Raw genomic sequence first — 22,802 nt, forward strand, 5'->3', positions numbered from 1 at the left:
GACCACTGCACCACCGCTCCCCCCCAATATGTAATTAATTGGTTTTATCATGGATGTTTAGCCAGATCGTTTACAAACATTATCTGTTTCATGGAGACCCACAGCTGAGATAGAATCTAGATAAATTGCTTTACCGATGTTTACGCCGGGGTATTATTGACTACGGAGTGGTGGCACGCAGGCTGGCTCGCTGTTAACCATTTGCCGTCCTTAGTTTGACCGCTGTAAACAGTTAACATAAGTGTCGAGCCACCTGCCTCATCGCTGTAGCCACCACTCCCTCGTGGACTGATAAAGAGATGAATTAGGTACATTTTTGACTATGCTGGTATGTGGTCAGAGTGGTGGCGCAGTGGTTAACACGCTGCATCATGGAGCTGGAAATCCGAGTTTGACTGCAAGCCATGGCTAACATCAGTGGCCACAAGCAGCCTTCACCAACCCGCACTGACCAGCGGGTTGGTGAAGTATGGTCAAACAACCCCCATGACCTATACAGTGCGAGGAGGCCTTCACCCAGCAGTGGCTTAATGATGAAGAGGTCTGAAACCGATTGTCCATATTATTTGACGAATCCGATCATTAATCGGCCGGTGGTTGGGTGGGTGCCAGGCGGATTGTCGCATCATCGCAGGATCGCGATGATCGATCGATGGCGGTGGCGACAGGGCGAGGCAGTCGTTCCCTGCGTGGCCAACGCGGCAATCTCTGTTTGCGTGCCGCGTGGCCACGCTGGGTTTGATCGCACCCACCGCGCCAGCGCGCGCTGCCCCGATGGCGCGTGGGGCAGCATTATCCTCGCGAGCCACCTGGCCCCCCTGGCGATTTATCGGCTTTCGTCGGCGGATAACGCGGAGCCGCCGTGGCTCAACGCTTCCAGCTGGCCGGGGCCGTTTCACTTTTTGCCTCTCGACCGGACGGCTCTGGTTGCGGGCGCCAGCTCGGAGCCCGAAAGTCTCGAATGATCAAAATGTTCTCCCGCTGTAATCGATGTAAACTGGATCATGCTCATTTTCCTGTTGTACAACCTCGAATAAGTGGTGTGGAAGTTCCTCACCGCCAAATCGCTTATGAGGGGGGGGGGGGGCGACCGTGGCCGCAATCAATATACATGTGTGCTCGTGCAGCCATTTTTTTTTGTCAACATCGGAGTGTACTATGCCATGCTCACACACAGAGCCCGCCATAGGAACGTGGAGTTCCACCGCTGGCTCGAAGGTTGTCAAGGGGGAAGCCGCCCGCAAGAGATGAGCGCCTCCGCCGTGCTCGTCGGAGGAGAGGAGAGGGATGGACTCGATTGTCATTGTCGCGGTGGGATTGGTAGAACGAGGAAGGAACGTGCATTTTACGTGCATTTGAAAAGTCACTCTAGCGCTGGTGTGGGTCTCCCCCAGTTCTCGTCAAAGCCTTTTTAATACATTTCACAAATTATTTGGTGATGCCGCTGCTACTGCTGCGTTGGCAGTGGGTGCACAAGCGAAAAACTCAACACATTCCTCAATAACGCTGTGGCCTTAAAGTAGGCGATTTTTTGCGTAATCGCCCTTTGTATGTATGATGTGTTGAACTTCTTTTTTGCACCGTACGCACCCAACCGTGCTAATCAGAGGCCCTTCTCGATAACACACCACGTTTGATCTCACCCCGTTTCGTCGGTTTGGCCAGTTTTCAATAGGACGAGGCCCCAATAGCAACACGATTATACACGACAGTTCCGTTTGCATTGGATCATCGTTACTAGGGTCATCGCGACCCCACGTGACAGAAACAGACGGAACGACGTACAGACGTACGCACGGCTGAGTTTTCAAGAGGGTTAAGTCCGCATGTGAGCAACACGACTTTTAGCACTGCAGATGTATTCATATTTGGACGATCGTTACAGTTATTAAATAGCTCCTGCTCCCTCCTCCCCGTTAGGGACAGATGGGCGGCCAGAGCTGATGCATCAACGCTTTCAACCCGAGTCAGATAAAACAAAAAAAGCTGAGAACGTGTGACAGTGTAAATGATACAGACGTTGGCAAGCAACAAAGACATTGCAGTGGGAGGTTGTCGCTCATTCTCTTTCTGCCGCCCCTATAATCTGGAACTCCCTTACCCCCCCCGGCCATCCGTGCTTTGAAGACTTTGCTACCCTGTTCAAGTCCAGGCTCGAAGTGTTTCCTCCCCGCACCGCCACCCCCTCTGCCTGCGACTCTTCGAAAAACCAACCGTGGCCACCGTTGACGCACAGCGCACCCTCGTTATACGTGGCCGCGTTTAGGCGCAAATATATAACCCCGCCTCGCAGGTGCGTGACCTGTTGAGTTGTATCGTAGATTACATTTATCGTCGACGAGAGGAAAGAAACGGTGCAGGCGAGATAGACGGTACCGACTGAGTACACGGCAAGCGTGTATTAGGGAGCCACTGGAGCGATGCACTTTAAAATGTTGCCCTTCCCCCGCACCTGATTAGCACGGTTGACTGCGTACTGTGCGAAAGAAGTTCAACATACATACGTACGTACTCACACAGAGACCCATAGACGCATCACACAGAGATCCATAGACTCATCACACAGAGACCCATAGACGCATCACACAGAGACCCATAGACTCATCACACAGATACCCATAGACTCATCACACAGAGACCCATAGACTCATCACACAGAGACCCATAGACTCATGCTCATCACACAGAGACTCATAGACTCATCACACAGATACCCATAGACTCATCACACAGAGACCCATAGACTCGTCACACAGAGACCCATAGACTCATCACACAGGGACCCATAGACTCATACTCATCACACAGAGACTCATAGACTCATCACACAGAGACCTATAGACTCATACTCATCACACAGAGACTCATAGACTCATAGACTCATCACACAGAGACCCATAGACTCATCACACAGAGACCCATAGACTCATCACACAGAGACCCATAGACTCATCACACAGATACCCATAGACTCATCACACAGAGACCCATAGACTCATCACACAGAGACTCATAGACTCATCACACAGATACCCATAGACTCATCACACAGAGACCCATAGACTCGTCACACAGAGACCCATAGACTCATCACACAGATACCCATGGACTCATCACACAGAGACCCATAGACTCATCACACAGATACCCATAGACTCATGCTCATCACACAGAGACTCATAGACTCATCACACAGATACCCATAGACTCATCACACAGAGACCCATAGACTCGTCACACAGAGACCCATAGACTCATCACACAGATACCCATAGACTCATCACACAGGGACCCATAGACTCATACTCATCACACAGAGACTCATAGACTCATCACACAGAGACCTATAGACTCATACTCATCACACAGAGACTCATAGACTCATAGACTCATCACACAGAGACCCATAGACTCATCACACAGAGACCCATAGACTCATCACACAGAGACCCATAGACTCATCACACAGATACCCATAGACTCATCACACAGAGACCCATAGACTCATCACACAGAGACTCATAGACTCATCACACAGATACCCATAGACTCATCACACAGAGACCCATAGACTCGTCACACAGAGACCCATAGACTCATCACACAGATACCCATGGACTCATCACACAGAGACCCATAGACTTATACTCATCACACAGAGACTCATAGACTCATCACACAGACCCATAGACTCATTCTCATCACACAGAGACTCATAGACTCATAGACTCATCACACAGATACCCATAGACTCATCACACAGAGACCCATAGACTCATCACACAGAGACCCATAGACTCATCACACAGACCCATAGACTCATTCTAGATTTGAAGCTTTCGTGACTGCAAGGAATCATCTTCTTAGGTTTTTTCGGTAAAGTCACGTAGAAAGTAAAATAAAATAAAAACAAAAATCACGACGTTTCGGAGGCAACACAAGTCTCCGTCATCAGGTGGGACCGTCACAGCCAGATTAGCTGTATCAAGTGAGGCAATGATTCAAGATGTAATCCTTTAAAAGCGAGTTGAGGGGGGAGGGAGAGGGAGGGGGGAGCTCATCAGACTATGGTAGCCAATGAAAGGAACGTATCGGGAGGGAGGGGGGGCGAGGCCAAAAGGGTGGGCGATGGACGTGGAAGCGCTTGTGCGCAAGCGGCCAATTACTGCACACGCCAACACAATGGAGCGATTGTGCGCAAGCGGCCAGCCACTGCACCCGCCAACCCAATGGGCAGAGAGGAGGAGGGGAGGTCTAATACACATGATAGACAAAAGAACGAAAATGATGATGGGTACAAACTTAGGGGGAGCTCATCAGACTATGGTAGCCAATGAATGGAACGTATCGGGAGGGAGGGGGGGGCGGGGGGGGGGGGGCGAGGCCAAAAGGGTGGGCGACGGACGTGGAAGCGCTTGTGCGCAAGCGGCCAATTACTGCACACGCCAACACAATGGAGAGAGAGGGGGAGGGGGGGTCTGATACACATGATAGACAAAAGAACGAAAATGCCCATGTTTATACCAATGCTGGCTGAACAATGAAGAGAGTACTGTTAAAATAACTGGGGATGTTAACACTCGGTAAAGTACAGTAAAATAGTGCCTGTCAGATAAGATGGTCCAAAAAAATTGTGATTAAGTCTTTTTTGCGTGGTTGATAACATCTTTCCAATGATTACTAAGTTTGTACCCATCATCACAGTTGAAATTATGTCTGTGTTTGTATATTTGTATGGCTTCGTGTACAAACCTTTGATGGTAGCCGGGAGGTTTGCAGAGAACCTTGGTCTCGGAAAAGGCAATTTCATCTGTGAAGGATGTCGTTCCTGACTTACAGTATCCTGGAGTCTACAAATTGAGTTGCATTTGTGGTGATTGCTACATTGGAGAAACGAAACGTCATGTTTCTGATCGTGTCCGCGAGCACAAGTCAGATCTGAAACACGGCAGAACTGATTCTTCTGCCGTGGCCGATCATTGCTACAACTCGGTGGGCTCTCATGAAATTGTCTTTTCCGAGACCAAGGTTCTCTGCAAACCTCCCGGCTACCATCAAAGGTTTGTACACGAAGCCATACAAATATACAAACACAGACATAATTTCAACCGTGATGATGGGTACAAACTTAGTAATCATTGGAAAGATGTTATCAACCACGCAAAAAAGACTTAATCACAAATTTTTTGGACCATCTTATCTGACAGGCACTATTTTACTGTACTTTACCGAGTGTTAACATCCCCAGTTATTTTAACAGTACTCTCTTCATTGTTCAGCCAGCATTGGTATAAACATGGGCATTTTCGTTCTTTTGTCTATCATGTGTATCAGACCCCCCCTCCCCCTCTCTCTCCATTGTGTTGGCGTGTGCAGTAATTGGCCGCTTGCGCACAAGCGCTTCCACGTCCGTCGCCCACCCTTTTGGCCTCGCCCCCCCCCCCGCCCCCCCCTCCCTCCCGATACGTTCCATTCATTGGCTACCATAGTCTGATGAGCTCCCCCTAAGTTTGTACCCATCATCATTTTCGTTCTTTTGTCTATCATGTGTATTAGACCTCCCCTCCTCCTCTCTGCCCATTGGGTTGGCGGGTGCAGTGGCTGGCCGCTTGCGCACAATCGCTCCATTGTGTTGGCGTGTGCAGTAATTGGCCGCTTGCGCACAAGCGCTTCCACGTCCATCGCCTACCCTTTTGGCCTCGCCCCCCCTCCCTCCCGATACGTTCCTTTCATTGGCTACCATAGTCTGATGAGCTCCCCCCTCCCTCTCCCTCCCCCCTCAACTCGCTTTTAAGGGATTACATCTTGAATCATTGCCTCACTTGATACAGCTAATCTGGCTGTGACGGTCTCACCTGATGACGGAGACTTGTGTTGCCTCCTAAACGTCGTGATTTTTGTTTTTATTTTATTTTACTTTCTACGTGACTTTACCGAAAAAACCTAAGAAGACCATAGACTCATATTCATCACACAGAGACCCATATACTCATCACACAGATACCCATAGACTCATCACACAGAGACCCATAGACTCATCACACAGAGACCCATAGACTCATCACACAGAGACCCATAGACTCATCACACAGAGACCCATAGACTCATCACACAGAGACCCATAGACTCATACTCATCACACCGAGACCCATAGACTCATCACACAGAGACCCATAGACTGGTCACACAGAGACCCATATACTCGTCACACAGAGACCCACAGACTCGTCACACAGAGACCCACAGACTCATCACACAGATACCCATAGACTCATCACACAGAGACCCATAGACTCATCACACAGAGACCCATAGACTCATCACACAGAGACCCATAGACTCATCACACAGAGACCCATAGACTCGTCACACAGAGACCCACAGACTCATCACACAGAGACCCATAGTTTGTTGGCCTTCCCCCGCACTTCCAATTAGCACGGTTGGATACGTACGGTGCGAAAGAAGTTCAGCATGCATACAAGACAGGTACAGGCAGCATAAACACCAATTCACCAATTCCAGAATTCGGTCCTGACGAGCGGACCGCTGAATCTTCCCTAGAATTGGCAGTCGTCACGCGTGCGGTCCCGGTCCGAAACAGCCGAAGCTCCAAAACGACCAGAATTGATAAACCCGCGGTGAATTTTAATTGCCGTGTGGGTTGGCGGTGGTGAGAAGTTATCCAAGCCGCCGGGCCTGTGTTGGCTGCCTTGTTTAAAGACCAGTGGCAGTCATGCATGTGCCTTTGTTTTAATGACGTAAGTAAGCCGTGACAAAGGGGACCTTGTTACGTTCGGAGCCCTTTACAACTGGAAGCGACAGCGGCCGTGCGCTGTTTGCTGAATGGGGCTGCGATGTCGCCCAGCGTTTGTTAAGCCCTGGGTACATTTCCCCATCCTTCTCAAATGACATTGACGTCCGGTAATTTCCCATTGTTAACCTGACTTGTAAATACCTCTCAATTTGCTTCGGTGACTGATATCCCAGGTCGCCGCACACACGCACACACACAACAAAGACAAAGGTCCGCCCCCCCCCATACAGCCTGTAACAGACTGTACGGGCAAGTGCTGTTAGCGAGTGGCACCTATGGAGGCCGGCACGGTACACGAAGGGGTGGTGTGACCAGCATCACGCCCGGCCGCCTTTGTCTCACCAGTGGCGATGTTTACACACTGCACCAGGCGCTCATTTGAGGCTGAGTCGACCTAGGGGAGGTCCCGGACCGGTTCAGATTAATTGTCACTGGTGGTGGCCGTGAGCGGGAATCGAACCCAGGTGGCCTGGTTCGTAGCGCAGTGCGCTAACCGCTACACTACCGCTCCCACACACACGCACACACGTACACACACGCACACACACGCAAACACGTACACACATGTACACACACTTACACACACGCACACACGTACACACATGCACACACTTACACACACGCACACACGTACACACACGCACACACATGTACACACGTACACACATGCACACACACGCACGGCCGTTGATGGACCCGTGCAATGCTATAGGTGTTTTACCCATGATCCTGAGCAGGCTAAATATGCTTTAAAGAACTTGTTGTAAAATGTGAAGAAGTGTGGTCGAATATACCCTCGCAAGTCTGCACGGTTGTGTTGAGCTCCTCATCCAGCAGTGGATTGATGAAAAGGGCTTTACATGCGAATATTACAACTACAACAGTAGAGGCTGGATATAAGCACACCCCTGAGGAGTAATGCGCAGCTGTGCTACAGTTTGATGCAATGAAAGATGATGGAGGCAGGGTGGTGGCACCGTGGTTAACGCCCGTGCCTCAGAGCAAGAAGGGGCTAGGAGATGTTAACTCCCTCGCCTGGTATGCAGCAGGTCGTGGGTTCGATCCTGGACCCTGACACCTGCTGCTGTATATTTGGAGTTTGTGGTGTTTCTCTCCCCGTGGTCGCGTGGATTTTTCTCCGGGTCCTCCAGTTTTTCCCTCCGCATTTAGAATGAACGTCACGCCTGGAGTATTTGGCTGCTATAAATGTCCACGTGATAAGCCACTTTGTTGAGCTATCATTTGTGGCCAGGTCGCTTCTGAAAAAGAAGCTAAATAGCTCAGTGGGCATCACCTGGAAAAAGAAAAAAATTGTTTATTTTATAGTTTTTAAGAAGGACCTGGGTTCGAGTCCAGACTCGGGTGCCTTTCTGTGTGGAGTCTGTTTGTTCTCGCCCTGTTGGTTTCTTCCGGGTTCTCCGGTTTCCTTCCATAGTTAACCCCCCCCCACCAACACGATCTATAACTGGTATTGGCCAAAACATCCCAATGCTGAAAAAAACTTTTCTCAATGGGGATTACACAGCAGCAGCATCGCCCCTGGATTGCAAAGCTTGGCCGGATCCTCCTGACAACGAGTCCTGAGACTCGGTGAGCATTTACTGAGTAAACCAGCGGGATCATCGCATGTGGAATAATAATAATAATGAACATAACTCCGTTCTGTGCCTCCCCATAAAACGGGGTTCCATCGTTTATTTGGAGTGCGCTTGCCAATGACATCTGCTGAATCCCGCACCGTTTGTCGGACAAGTCTGGCTGCTCATGAGACCCATCCATCTGAAACCAGTCCAGAGTTTGTTCGCTCAAACAACTGCCGAGGGATAACATTGGTCTGGAAAGCCATTCGGCTGGTGGGAGTTGTGTTTATATTTGCCTTCACCCATAATGCTTCCCGACAATGCATAGCGAAGTTTGCGTTGTCGAATATGTGAGGATGTGTTGCTTATATTCAGAACTGTGCTTGTAGGGTTTGCTTATATCCAGTTTCGACTTAAATTATAAAACAGCGCTCAAAAGTGAAATCTGTTCTATTTGTAGACTATTTTTTGCCCAGAAATCTTACAATACGATACAATTTTTATTTTCTAGCGTCGCAATGCAACCGCTTCTCCGGACGCTGCACGGGAGACGTGTAGCATCGACATGCGATGGAATCGAAACATTGAACTAAAAACCTCTTTAGCCGTACGGTAGAAAGTGGGTCCCCAAATCTCGACTTGAACAAGGGGGGCAGAGAGCTGCGGTTGTCAACGTCGCATCAGCGACGCACATCCTGGTGTGCTCGGTCATTGAACCGCAGCATCGATCGGATGCCCAACCCCGCACCGCGCGATGTTTACGCACGTGCTGGGGAGAAAAAACTAAAGCATACGAGCGCTTTAGTTTAGAGAGTGATACGAGTGCTTTAGAGAGAGAGAACCGCAGAGACGCTTTCAACCGGCGGAGAGAGACACGCGCATGCAGACGCGCGCGAGATCAAGCCCCACGACCGCAACCCACTCGTCCCTTGTGGCCGCAAGACGACGCCACTTTGATTCGTGTGGGGTAGCGCTTCCCCCATGCGTCTGTCCGCCGAGAAAGGAGAAAGGGATAAACCGCCACCCAGAGGCTTTTAGAAACCAATTTGAGGTCCAAAGCAAAGGTGACGGATTTTTCCATCGGGAGGTCGCTGGGTGGGAGCGGCGGTGCAGCAGTTAAAGCCGCCGCCCGTGAACACGGCGGAGCCGAGTTCTCGTCCCGGCCACGACTAGCGCGTCCGCGTCCATTGATACCTGAAACCGCTCCTTGCGCGTCTGCCGCTTTCGCTAACCCGCACTGACCAGCGTGGTGAAGTATGGTCGAATGCCTCGTGATGCGTGTAGCTGCGCCCAGTGTCTGGGGTGGAGCGGTGGCGGAGTGGTGAGCGCACCGTGCCATTTCCTTGAGTTTCATTCCTGGCCACGGCTACACATCAGGGGTGATTGATATCTCAACCGGTCCTGGGTAACACCGCAACACTTGAACACTTAACCCGGAGTATTTTCTTAGTCAGTATCGGCATTATAGGTAAACATTTCTCGAATAAAAATTAAATAACAAAAATGGCTCAACATTTACGGTATTTACTTTTTAATGAAGAATCTCAACGTCGTCGTCCCCTCCCGACAGACGAATGCTCGCTTGCTGGCCCGGTGTCTCCGTCACCTCGTGCTGCACAGGGGCAGCAGTCGCGAGTGGTGGGAGGGGGTCCCCTAGGCTAAAAATATTAGTAAACTACAGCTGGGCCTTTGACATTACAGTATTGAGTTGCGATGCAAGGCGCTTTGAGATGCCGGGGTGGGAGAGCGGGTATTTAAGTGCCCAATGAATGGACCTCCGATTAGCACGGTTGGCTACGTACGGTGCGAAAGAAGTTCAGCACGCGCAAGTACACACATCCTAATCCTTGAACATACGCGACCGTTTGATTGAAGGCTCGCTGTCATTCTCACCTGGGTGCGTTGCGATCCCCTCCACGGATGAAACCGCTGTCATCTGTGAAAAAGAGCTTCATAGCTCATCGGATTCCTCCAGTCAGACAACTTGAGGCACTCCACTGGCGACTCTCTTCGCTTCGCTGGATTGGCTGTTGGAATTCTCAGCTGAGCTCGCCCCTCCATCGCCTCCCCCTCTTCCCCCCATCTCGCTCCCCCTTGCCCCCCCTTGCCCCCCCCTTGCCCCCCCCTTGCCCCCCTCTTGCCCGCCGCTCGCCCCCCCTTGCCCCCCCCCCCCCACAGCTTGTTCTGGCTTAATTACACAACGGCGTGTGATGATTATTCCGCTAATCCCAAACCTCTCAAGATTAGTCTCCGGTTTCAATTACGCAGGATTTGCCATCCATCTCAGGCTTTACGGATCGCACAAAGACAAAGAAATATATCCCCCAGTACAGCCTTAACAGACTGTTGGGGCAAGTGCTTTGAGCGAGCACCTATGATGGCCAGAACAGCACACGTCGGGGGGGGGTGAGTGGCCAAAACCACGCCCGGCCGCCTTTGTCTCCCCAGTGGCGATGTTTACACACCGCACAAGCTACTCATTTGAGGCTGAGTCGACCTAGGGGAGGCCCAGGACCGGTTCAGATAATCGTCACCAGTGTTGGCCGTGAGCGGGAATCGAACTCGCTCACGGCTACCAAAGACCAATGAAATATCACCGCTGGGGAGACAAAGGCGGCCGGGCGTGGTTTTGACCACTCACCCCTCGTGCGCCATTGCTGTCCTTCATAGGTGCCACTCGCTTAACAGCACTTAGCCTGTTCAGGCTAAATTTCGATTTAAAGCTTTCGTGACTGCAGGGATTCATCTTCTTGGTTCTTTCGGTAAAGTCACGTAGAAGGGAAGTAATTATTTTATTACTGTTCAGGCTACACGGGGGATCTTTGTCTTCTTCGTAGAGGCTGCATGCTGGCATCTTCACAGTGGTGGGGGGCCATCACAGTTGGCCCGTGAGCGCGGGGCACTAATTGGAACTGCGTAAAAGAGCACGTGAATTATGAATGTGGTGGCGCAACAGCAGGGGCAGCAGCAGGAGCAGGAGCGCGTGTGTGTGTGTGGCCGTGCAAGAGGCAGAAGGGCAACCCTGCAATTGCTTTCTCGCTCGCGCCGCCGCTCGTGGCGGCTGAGCAGTCTCTCTTCGAGAGGGAGCTCTCGAGATTCCCTCTCGAGCGGGGTTCTTCGTTGCAAGGTCCCCGCGGGCCACTGGCGGCCCCTGGTGGCCTTTAGTGCGGCCCCTGATGGATGTGCGGCCCCAGACAGTCCACACAGAGTGAAGTCGCCCCCCACCATCATCATCGTCGTCGTCGTCGTGCTGCTGTCAAACCCAGCAATGGTTTCAAACTCGTGGCGGCCCCCACACTGATGATGTCTCATCGGAGAAAGTGACCCCCACCCCTCTGAAAATGAGTGAAGGGACACCGCTCTAGAGGGCACTTGGTCTGCTCTTCTACCCACACTGACCGTCCGTCTTGCAAGGGACGTCTGGTTAAGCATGGCCACGTGCGTGTGTGTGTGTGTTACGTGAATTCCTGGATTCACACGCCCGTTCGGTTTAGCCAGCTTCATCATCGTCGTCGTTGTGATTGTCATCGCCCATGATGAAGGCCTTGCCAGAAATTTACTTTTCGGAATGGGAGTGAGTGCCGTCTCAGCACGGCCAATGCATCTCTGCGCCGTGCAAACGGAACTGCGCGAGTTACGTTGTTGTAGGGCACTTGTGCCCACGTGGCCCCCAAGATTATTTTTGCGTTTCCTTTCGTTTGTCCTTTCCGCGCACCTCTGACGAGCATGGTTGGCTGTGTGCGGCACAACGCAAACTCGACATGCCTTAGGTCGTAGTCGTCGTCGGTCATTGACGGTCGGGTAGCTCGGAAGGTCGGAGCGCCGAGTCGGCACCGTTGAGACGCCGTGTTGGATTTGAGCCGCCCGTGCTTTGACCGGGTTCTCAGGTTCGGCGAATTGACGGTCTCGGCACGATCGCCAATGTCTGCGTGAATGACACCGCATTCAAGAGAGCCCTTCGCTTTATCCGACTAAATTCGTACTCTGGGAAATTAGATTATTGGTTTGGCAGGCAATGCTGTCAGTCGCAGTGCGGGCTGGCAGAGTCGTGCTGCCCTTAACTCCGTACACCAGCGGTCACGTTAAAGCATCTCCTAGGTAGCTCTGTGATATACACTTCCACAGGCCAGCCACTGGCGGCCACTGGGTGGCCTTTAGTGTGCCCCCTGACGTGCGGCCCCTGACAATCCACACAGAGTGAAGTCGCCCCCCATCACCATCATCGTCATCGTGCTGCTGTCAAACCCAGCAATGGTTTCAAACGCGTGGCGGCCCACACACTGACGATGTCTCATCGGAGAAAGTGACCCCCCCCCCCCCCACCTCTGAAAATTAGTGAAGAACGCAGCTTTCACACGATGGCGTGCACTGCCCTACCACTGATCTGAATGGATGCTCGTGACACCGTGAGCACGTTCAGGATGACACGGTGGGAAGAAAACACGGAACGTAACAAAACGCCTGCAACGTCCGCCCTTGCTTGGCTTTTTGCGGTCAGCCGTGGCATCTCAGACCACCTCCCCGCGCTGCTGCGGTGGCGTACCATGGTTGGCACGGGCTTCGGTGTCTCCGTGGCCAGTGATGGACGGCGGCTCCTACCGTGGTGGCTGGAGTGGCGGGCACAGCGGTTAGCGCTGCACCGCGCTCCAAACAGCACGCGCTGTGACTTTGAGTCCCGGCCACGGTCAACGTCGGTGGCGAGTGATGTGCCAACCGGACCTTGGGCCCTCTCCTGGGTCGACTCGGCCTTAAATGAGGACTTGGTGATGTTGTGTAAACCTCGCCACTGGGGGTGAACAGTGGCCAGGCGTGGTGCAAAGGATGAGGATTTCCACGTGTTGGGCGTTTGAATGGCCTCGGCACCTGACATCTCGACTCGTGATAATATGGTTGTCCCCTTTCTGGCAATGAAACAGTTGTGTTAAGATGTTAAAACACCAAACTGAAACCTTTTGCAAGGAATCATGTCTGCATTAACCACATATACTTGTGGTGAACATGCAAACAAAATAACATGCTCTGACAGTATATGCATTGTCTTTGAAACTGATTGGTCCACACCAGAAACAGCTTTCTTTAGAGCCGAGTCTCAAACAGCGTTAGATCAGAGGACGCCAAACGGCGAACAGCACAAAGACAATGCCACTGTCAGGGCATTGAGAGCTCGGGGTGAGCAGCTGCATCATGAGACCTTCTTTGCCAGTATTCAATTATGATAATAGGGGTTTCCCCTTTCTGGTAATAAAACAGGTGTCAGTTTCAAAGACAATGCACATACTGTCAGAGCATGTTCACTACAAGTATATGTGGTTAATGCAGACACGATTCCTTGGAAAGGTTTCAGTTTATGTGTTTTATCATCTTAACACAACAGTTTTATTGCCAGAAAGGGGAAAACCCTATTTTCATAATTTAATTCTGGCAAAGGAGGTCTCATTATGTAGCGTCTCGACTCATCTTTACCATTCGAATTCCCAGACTGCAGTCTAGCACAGTGTACGCAGCACGGGCCTGCCAATGTGCCGCAGGCCGATGCTGGCCACGCTACTCCCTCGTGCGCTGTGGCCCCCCTTCCCCCCGCCCGCCCCCCTCTACTTATTTATTAGATGATCTCAAACAGCACTTGCCCCCCCCGACAGTCTGCGTAGACCACGTGGGGCGTCCTCTTTGTCTCTGTGGTTGCACAGACAAGCTGTTTGGCAAGAAGCTGGCGCACACGCTGGTGCAGACGCGCTCCTGGATGAAGACCGTGCCCACCGACGACTGCGACGTCCTCATGGTCCTGCCAGGTACAGACTTCATCGTCGTGAGCCATGTTCTGTCCACTGCTGGGTGAAGGCGTTCCCCGCGCCGTGTGGTTGCGCTGTGGCGTGGTGACCCTCTGTGTGGTTGTGCTGCGTGGTTGTGCTTCGGTGATCCTGTGTGTGGTGTGCTGCGTGGTTTCCTGTGTCGTGGTGACCCCGTGTGTGGTGTGCTGCGTGGTTTCCCTGTGGTGTGGCGACCCTGCGTGGTGTGCTGCGTGGTTTCCTTGTGTCGTGGTGACCTTGTGCGTGGTGTGCTGCGTGGCTCCCTGTGTCGTGGTGACCCTGAGTGGTGTGCTGCGTGGTTTCCCTGTGTCGTGGTGACCTTGTGCGTGGTGTGCTGCGTGGTTTCCCTGTGTCGTGGTGACCCCGTGTGTGGCTGCGCTGTGTTGTGGCTACCCTGTGCGCGATGCGCCGCATTGTCGTGACTCACTGGAATCCGCGTGTGGCCGCCGTGGCCCCCGCGTGCTCCCGGCAGAGAAGACGAGTGACGCCACGCTGCTGTGGCTGCTGAACAAGCTGCGCGTGGGGCTCCCCGAGCTCGTCGTGCAGGTGCGCCACCACCCGTGCACGCGCGCCTACGGCCTCTACCTCACCGCCTCCTACAGCCAGTGAGTGGACCCGCACGCAGAGGGGACAGCGGTGCCGCCCCGCCGGCGCCCCCCCCCCCACACACACACACCCCCCTTGCGCCGTGCGTCAGAGATCGCAATCGGGTACCTGATACCTGTACCCTACCCGATACCCGGCTACCCGTACTCGGCCGGGTACGGGTAGCCGTTTGCGACCCTGGTGCGGCCGGGTACGGGTAGGCCGTGAGTCACTGGTGAGTAACCGTTTGTCACTCATTTCCCAACGCCTTGTCTCTTCTCACAATTCAAGTTCCTAGAATCAACCCACCCGCGCCTGCAACATGGCTTCATCCCAGAGGTCGCAATCGGGTACCCAATACCCGTACCCTACCCATACCCGGCCGGGTATCGGGTACCCGTTTGCGACCCTGGTGCGGCCGGGTACGGGTATGGGTAAGGAATCAAAACCCGTTTGCGACCTCTGCCGTGCGTAGCCCTGGAAACGGACCGTTGGGGCGAGCGCTGTTTTGCGAGCGCCTTCGAAGGGCTGGCACGCCCACCGGCCCGCCCGCCCGCCCACCTTGTCTCCCCGCTGCCGATGTTAGCTACGCACCGCACCAGGTACTTATTCGAGGCCTCGGCATACCGTCGCTGTCGCTCGCCGCTGTTTATTGGTCACGAGCGGGGAATCGACCCGGGTTGCCAGGCTCGTGGGCGCGGCACGCCGACCAACCGCGCTGCCGCTTCCCGCGGTCCGCACACATCTCGCGACCCGCCGCGGAGACGCGTTCGTGCTCGAGCGGCATTTCAAGCGTGTCCCGGTTTGGCTCACGAGCCAGGTCGGGGACGAGAGTTGGCCGGTTTCGCAATGGGCAGTGACGCGGCCCGCCGCTTAATTGCGGCGGTTTGAACGCTGGAGGTCGCCCGCCCCCCCGGTGAATCCCGCGGTCGCGTGCGTGCGTGTTCACCGTTAAAAAGCACCATGCGCCGCCCGCTTCGCGGTGGACGTCATTCGCAAAGAGCAGGGCGTTTCATGCCGGTGTCTTGGTCCAAGCTTGCCGAGTTTGACAAGTGACCTCAAATGACAACTTGATGCCGGCAGACCGTACCCGTCTGTGAAACGTGGCACCTTCATCGTAGCCCGGCGCTATAGGATGACGCAAATACCTAACGTACTAAAATATTATTATTGCGTTTTTGTTATCTGGTTCTACGTCTTCCCATTTGTCATTTGATGGTATGTGTATCTTTGTGTATCTGTGTGTGTGTATGTATGTGTATATAAGTGTCATGTGGTGTCGCTTTTCCAGACACGCCGGGGAAAGGCTTGCGGAGCCCCATTGTGGGTTCAGGCCGGGGCAGTCCTGCACTGAAGCCATATTCTCTGTCCATTCGCTACAGCGGATGCATAGGGAACCTCCATCTCTGCTTTATCGACCTGGTCAAGGCCTACGATACCATCAATAGGCCAGGCCTCTGGGTTATTCTTCATGCTTTTCGGGGTCCCTGACTCTCTGCGAGCCTTCGACCTAGCCTGGCACAAGCGCCGTGGTGACATCACTGCCACTTAGTGATGAATGCCGTCGGCTGTTGTTGTTGACGTGCTTTGTGTGTGTTGCTGTGCGTGTCCCCTGCGTGCAGCCTGCTGTGCGGAGTGGAGCTGCTGTCGATCCGCAAGCCTGTGAGGGCCGAGTTTGGGGGCGGCATGCAGCCCTTCATGCGCGACGAGGACATCTTCGAGAACGTTGACAACGAAGCCCTCTTCCTGTCGTCCCAGGTCGGCGCGCTCACCCCGCGCTCACCCCGCGCTCACCCCGCGCTCACCCCGCGCTCACCCCGCGCTCACCCCGCGCTCACCCCGCGCTCACCCCACGCTCACCCCACGCTCACCCCACGCTCACCCCACGCTCACCCCACACTTACCCACACTCATCCACCCAGCCCCACCCAGCCCCACCACACTCACTCAGACTCGCCCACACTCCGCTACGCTCCACACTCACCCACGCTGCACCCAGCTCCACACTCACCCACGCTCACGCTCACCCCACGCTCACCCCACGCTCACCCCGCGCTCACCCCACGCTCACCGCACGCTCACGCCACGCTCACCCCACGCTCACCCACACTCATCCATGCACCACCCAGCCCCACCCAGCCCCACCCAGCCCCACCACACTCACTCAGACTCGCCCACACTCCGCTACGCTCCACACTCACCCACGCTGCACCCAGCTCCACACTCACCCACGCTCACGCTCACCCCACGCTCACCCCGCGCTCACCCCACGCTCACCGCACGCTCACGCCACGCTCACCCCACGCTCACCCACACTCATCCATGCACCACCCAGCCCCACCCAGCCCCACCCAGCCCCACCACACTCACTCAGACTCGCCCACACTCCGCTACGCTCCACACTCACCCACGCTCCACCCAGCTCCACACTCACCCACGCTCCACCCAGCTCCGCCATATTCACCCACACTCACTCAGAGCTCCACCACACTCACCCAGGGCCCAGCCATCTCCACCTAACTCTACCAATCTCCACAGTACTTCACCACACTCCACCCTACCTTACCACACACTCCACCGCACTTCACCATGGCCCTGCCACCAGGGTTGTGCGATAGCGATGATGTGGCCGTGTCGTTATGGCGATTAGTGTTTGTGGCGTTGGTGTTGTGGTGTTGTTGTGGTAATGTTGGCGCAGTAGGGGGGCACAGCTGGTGCATCTGCCAGTCATCTCAGTCAGTCAACCCATGGCACCTGCCGGGCCTGTCCCGTGCGTGACCTCCTGCCAGCGATCCCAGGACACTTCACGTGGCCTCAAAGTGTACCTGGCCTGGCACGGGCGCCGCGGTGACGTCACCGCCGCTTCGTGGCGAACGGCGGGTGCTGCTGTTGTTGCTGTTGTTGTGGTGGTGGTGGGCGGTGGTGGTGGTGGTGGTGATGCGTGTGGTCGTGTCTCGCAGGAGAGGCAGAGCATCATCTTCACCTGGCTGCAGAACCTGCGGGCAGGGCCTGGGGAGAGGCTGCATGACGTCTGCTTCCTGGAAGGACAGCCCATCGGTGGGCGCGCACATTCCCATCGTCGGAAAACAGGGGAAAAAATACTCGCAAATTACTTGAGAAATACCACTTGGAAAACGACTGTAAACTAACTCGCTTGCGTATCTGTATTTTACCAGGTAAGGCCCACTAGAGCTATGTGGCTATTTTTCAGACACGACCTCGGCACAAATGATCGCTCAACGAAGTGGCTTTATCACGTGGAAATTGAAGGGTTTTTTGCCATGAAGAAGGATCATTGCCTATAACATGACCTGTTCTATATTTTTCCTTTCAAAGCCATAGTGTTATCGATGAATGTGAGTTTGTTTCTGTGTATATTCATGTATTATGACACAGGGTCCATCATCACAGCTCCTGCGTGAGGTTTCCCCCGTGAGCGGTGGCGCAGCGGTTAGCGCACTGCGCTGCGAATCCGGCGACCCAACTTTGATTCCTGCTGACAGCCGCCAACCCCAGTGACGATTATCCAAACCGGTCCTGGCCCTCGCCTAGGTTGACTCGGCCTCAAATGAGGAGCTGGTGTGCTGTGTAAACATCGCCACTAGGGAGAAAAAATGCGGCCGGGCGTGGTGCTGGCCACCCAATCCATTTGTGTATCGTGACCGATCTTCATAGGTGCTCGCTTAACAGCACTTGCCCTAAAAGTCGGTAAAGGCTATACGGGGGGATCTTTGTCTTTGCTTCCCCCGTGCAGTGCTGGAGCTGCTGAACAGGAAGGTGATCGACCAGGTGTTCCCGCTGCACGATCGCGGCACGCTTACGAAGTTCATGAAGAGCTGGGTCCGGCCGTCCTTCCACCAGCAGCCTCTGGGTGGGTGTTGGTGGGTGGGTGTTGGTGGGTGGTTGTGGGGGTGGGTGTTGGTGGGTGGGTGTTGGTGGGTCGGTGTGGGTGGGTCGGTGTGGGTGGGTGGGTGTGTGTGGGTGGGTGTTGGTGGGTGGGTGTTGGTGGGTCGGTGTGGGTGTTGGTGGGTGGGTGTTGGTGGGTGGTTGTTGGTGGGTGGTTGTTGGTGGGTGGTTGTGGGGGTGTGTGTTGGTGGGTGGGTGTTGGTGGGTGGTTGTGGGGGTGTGTGTTGGTGGGTGGGTGTTGGTGGGTGGTTGTGGGGGTGTGTTGGTGGATGTGTGTTGGTGGGTCGGTGTGGGTGGGTGGGTGTTGGTGGGTGTTGGTGGGTGGGTGTTGGTGGATGTGTGTTGGTGGGTGGATGTGTGTGGGTGGGTGTTGGTGGGTGGGTATTGGTGGGTGGATGTGTGTGGGTGGGTGTTGGTGGGTGGATGTGTGTGGGTGGGTGTTGGTGGGTGGGTGTTGGTGTGTGGGTGGGTGTTGGTGGGTGGATGTGTGTGGGTGGGTGTTGGTGAGTGGTTGTGGGGGTGTGTGTAGGTGTGTGTTTGGGGGAAGCGGTGGCGCATGGTAAGCGCACTGCGCTACGAAACCGGCGACCTGAGTTCAATTCTCGCTTGTGACCAATAAGCGGCGAATATTTGAACCGGTCCTGGGCCTCCCCTAGGTCGACTCAGCCTTTAACGAGTACCTGGTGCGGTGTGTAAACATCGCCATTGGGGAGACAAAGGGGGTCGGACGTGGTGTTGGCAACCCCACCCCCTCGTGTGCCGTGCCTGCCTTCATAGGTGGTCGCTAACAGCACTTGCTCCAACAGCCTGTTAAGGCTATACGGGGTATCTTTGTCTTTGTTTGCGTGGGTGGGTGAGTGGGTGGGTGCTGACATGGCCAAGCAGGTTCTGCAGTGCAATCACGGCAGCCACCCTGGTTAATACTGCGGGCGTTTTGTGAATGTCAAACATCCGATGACATTTTTTGCCGTGATGCAGAGAGCACAGTTGGAGTAAATTGTAAGCAAAGACAAAAACACATTGAACGTATTCGAATTGTATCCAAGATGAAAGCTTTGTGTACAATAGTAAGATGATGATGAGTTCCTGAGAGTTGAAGATATATTGTGTATGATTGAGAGACATGGGTGCTTGTGTGCCAGCGTGCAATTGGTAAATTGGGTGCCACGGTAGCGAGATGTTCACCGCCTCGCCTGGTATACAGGAGGTCGTGGGTTCGATGCCGACCCTGCCTACCGCCTGCTGCTGTATATTTGGAGTTTGTGTGTTTTTCTCCCCGTGGCCGCGTGGATTTTTCTCCGGGTCCTCCGGTTTCCCCCTCCACATTTAGAATCAACATCACGCTTTGAGAGTAGTTGGCTGCTATACATTTGCACGTGATGATGATAAGCCACTTCGTTGAGCTATCAATTGTGGCCAGGTCGCTTCTGAAAAAGAGCAAAACAGCTCGGTGGACCTTACCCGGTTAAGCAAAACAATTGTGCAGTTTAATAGTAACAAACATTCCGTGAATTAATTGGGATAAAATTGTGGATTAATAAAAAGTAACTTGGCCATGGGACGTTCACGCGCTCATCCAGCTCGGCGAAACATCCCTGGATGAGCATTCCAAATTTGGAAGCGTTCATCAGCAGCAGGAGTGGCGTCGCCCAACGTGCGTTTGCGTTCGCCCCTCCCGTGGTGTCCCGCAGACGAGGTGTGCGAGTACTTTGGCGTGAAGGTGGCCATGTACTTCGCGTGGCTGGGCTACTACACGTCGGCACTCGTCTATCCGGCCGTCTTGGGCCTCCTGCTCTGGGTCTACTGCTACACCACGCAGGTGCTGGGGAATGAGTCGAAGCACTGGTTGCACTGCCCTTGCTCCAGCGATTGTCGAGAGACGCCAACAGAAGCGGGTCAGTCAGTCCATTGTCTAGAGACGCCATCAGAGGTCGGTCAGTCAGTCTATTGTCTAGAGCAGGGGTCCCCAACCCCCGGGCTGCGGACGGGTACCGGTCCGTGGCCTGTTAGGAACCGGGCCGCACAGCAGGAGGTGAGCGGTGAGTTCGCGCGTATCCCGCCCATTATTTAATTATTTGCCACTTCCGTCCGCGCCTCTTTCCCGCACTGCGCCACTTGTCTCAGTCACCGTTGTGGTAAGCACACAAGCTGCTAACACCGAGCCACAATGAGTAAAAAACAAACGTCGCTGGAGAGCTTCTTTGAAAAGGGGGAAAGACCCAATGATGACCCCCCCCCTCCCCCGGTCCGTGAAAAAATTGTCTTCCACGAAACCGGTCCCTGGTGCCAAAAAGGTTGGGGACGGCTGGTCTAGAGGCTCAATCAGAGGTCGGTCTGTCAGTCTATTGTCTAGAGACCCCATCAGAGACAGAAAAAAGAGCCAAGCTTCTTCAATGCCTCTTTAGCCATTATAGTAATATATTCCTGGACAGGGTCAGATGAGATTGTTGTGCCAAGGCCGCTGAATGGCATTACAAGGGCTAAGAACAACACTGATGAATATCACGGGGCATTACCCCCGCGAGCCACCTGGCCCCGGCGATTCATCGGCCTTCGTCCACGGATAACACGGAGCAGCGTGGCTCAACGCGGCCAGCTGGCTGGGACCTATACAAGTGGACTCGCAGCAGCACCGAGCACCGAGCCGTGCCAATGTTGAGGGCTGTTTAGTCATCGCGCGTCACAAAGATCCCGTGAACATATTTGTCATGCGCAAGAACAGAATTATTCGTGTTATCAGGGGGTGTGGATGAGGGCAATTTATTAACGCCAAATGGGAACATAAGAGGGCAAATTACTTGATTGGGAAGTCGCTTAGCAACTTTTATTCATCACACGTCACAAAGACAAAGATCCCCCAGACTGCTGTGGAAAGTGTTGTTAGCGAGCACCTATGAAGGCCGGCACAGTATACGAGGGGGTGGGTGGCCAGCACCACGCCCCACCGCCTTTGTCTCTCCAGTGGCAATGTTTACACACCCCACCGGGTACTCATTTTAGGCTGAGTCGACCTAGGGGAGGCCAAGGACCGGTAGTTCAGAATAATCGTCACCGGTGTTGGCGGCCGTCGGCGGGAAATCGATCCCCGCTCGCCGGGTTCGTAGCGCTAACCGCTCCACCACGGCTCCCCACACGTGCGTGCGTGACAGTCCAGCCAGGACGCGGGCTTCGTGCTCTTCTCGCTGTGGAACGTCGTCTGGGCCTCGGTGTTCCTGGGCGGCTGGAAGCGGCGAGGCGCGGAACTGGCGTACCGCTGGGGCACGCTCGACGCCACTGTCGACCTGCTGGAGGAGCCGAGACCCCAGTACCAGGTGGGGGGGAAGGGGTATTGGAGGGGGGGGGGCGGTGCTGATTGGGCAGCGCACGGGAGGGCAGCACTCTGGCAGCACGGGGGGCAGCGCTGGAGAGACTCACATGGGGAGGGCAGCACTCTGGCAGCACGGGGGGCAGCACTGGGGAGACTCGCATTGGGGGCAGCGCTGGAGAGACTCGCATGGGAAGGGCAGCACTCTGGCATCATTGGGGGCAGCACTGGAGAGATTCGCATGGGAAGGGCAGCACTCTGGCAGCACGGGGGGCAGCGCTGGGGAGACTCGCATGGGGAGGGCAGCACTCTGACAGCACGGGGGGCAGCACTGGAGAGACTCGCATGGGGGGCAGCACTGGGGAGACTCGTACGGGAGACTTGACCATGGCCGCCCCTCCATCCACCTTCATCCACCGATGACATCTCTCGCCGCGCGTACAAGTCACACACGCACGTGCCCCCCCGAGTCTCCCGCTCTCTCTCCCCCCACCCACCCTCCTCTCTCTCGCTCTCCCCCCCCTCTCCCCGCCGCGCAGGGCGAGAAGCGCGTGAGCAACGTGACGGGCCGCGAGCAGCTCTACTACCCGAGCTGGAAGCGCGAGCTCTTCCGCTGCTTGGTGAGCGTGCCTGTGTGCGTCGCCGGCCTCGCCCTCGTCTTCGTCACCATGCTCGCCTGCTTCCAGCTGCAGGTACTTGGGCGAAGGGAGGGAGTGGGCGGGGGGCGGGAGGGGGGACAGGGAGGGTGGGAGGAGGAGTGAAAATCGCACGAAGTTTAATTTTCAAGAGCAGAATGAACGATG

The 22,802-nt window shown here is 54.5% G+C and overlaps 1 protein-coding gene across 2 annotated transcripts in view; it reads left to right on the plus strand.

Moving 5' to 3' along the window:
• The window catches only part of ANO8 (anoctamin 8), a 56,265-nt gene that overhangs the window by 12,855 nt on the left and 20,608 nt on the right, over positions 1–22,802 (plus strand). Inside the window, exons 2-9 of one of the 2 annotated variants that reach the window (XM_078874553.1) lie at positions 14,085–14,186; positions 14,677–14,809; positions 16,412–16,547; positions 17,750–17,846; positions 18,544–18,660; positions 20,387–20,514; positions 21,845–22,006; positions 22,539–22,691. In XM_078874553.1, coding sequence (XP_078730679.1) covers positions 14,085–14,186; positions 14,677–14,809; positions 16,412–16,547; positions 17,750–17,846; positions 18,544–18,660; positions 20,387–20,514; positions 21,845–22,006; positions 22,539–22,691 — 1,028 coding nt within the window. Of the gene's footprint in view, positions 1–14,084; positions 14,187–14,676; positions 14,810–16,411; positions 16,548–17,749; positions 17,847–18,543; positions 18,661–20,386; positions 20,515–21,844; positions 22,007–22,538; positions 22,692–22,802 lie in introns of those variants that run through there. The other variant, XM_078874554.1, reaches the window with a different exon arrangement.

The sequence above is a fragment of the Lampetra fluviatilis genome, chromosome 39 (genome assembly GCF_964198595.1).
Source record: "Lampetra fluviatilis chromosome 39, kcLamFluv1.1, whole genome shotgun sequence".
Classification (NCBI taxonomy): domain Eukaryota; kingdom Metazoa; phylum Chordata; class Hyperoartia; order Petromyzontiformes; family Petromyzontidae; genus Lampetra; species Lampetra fluviatilis.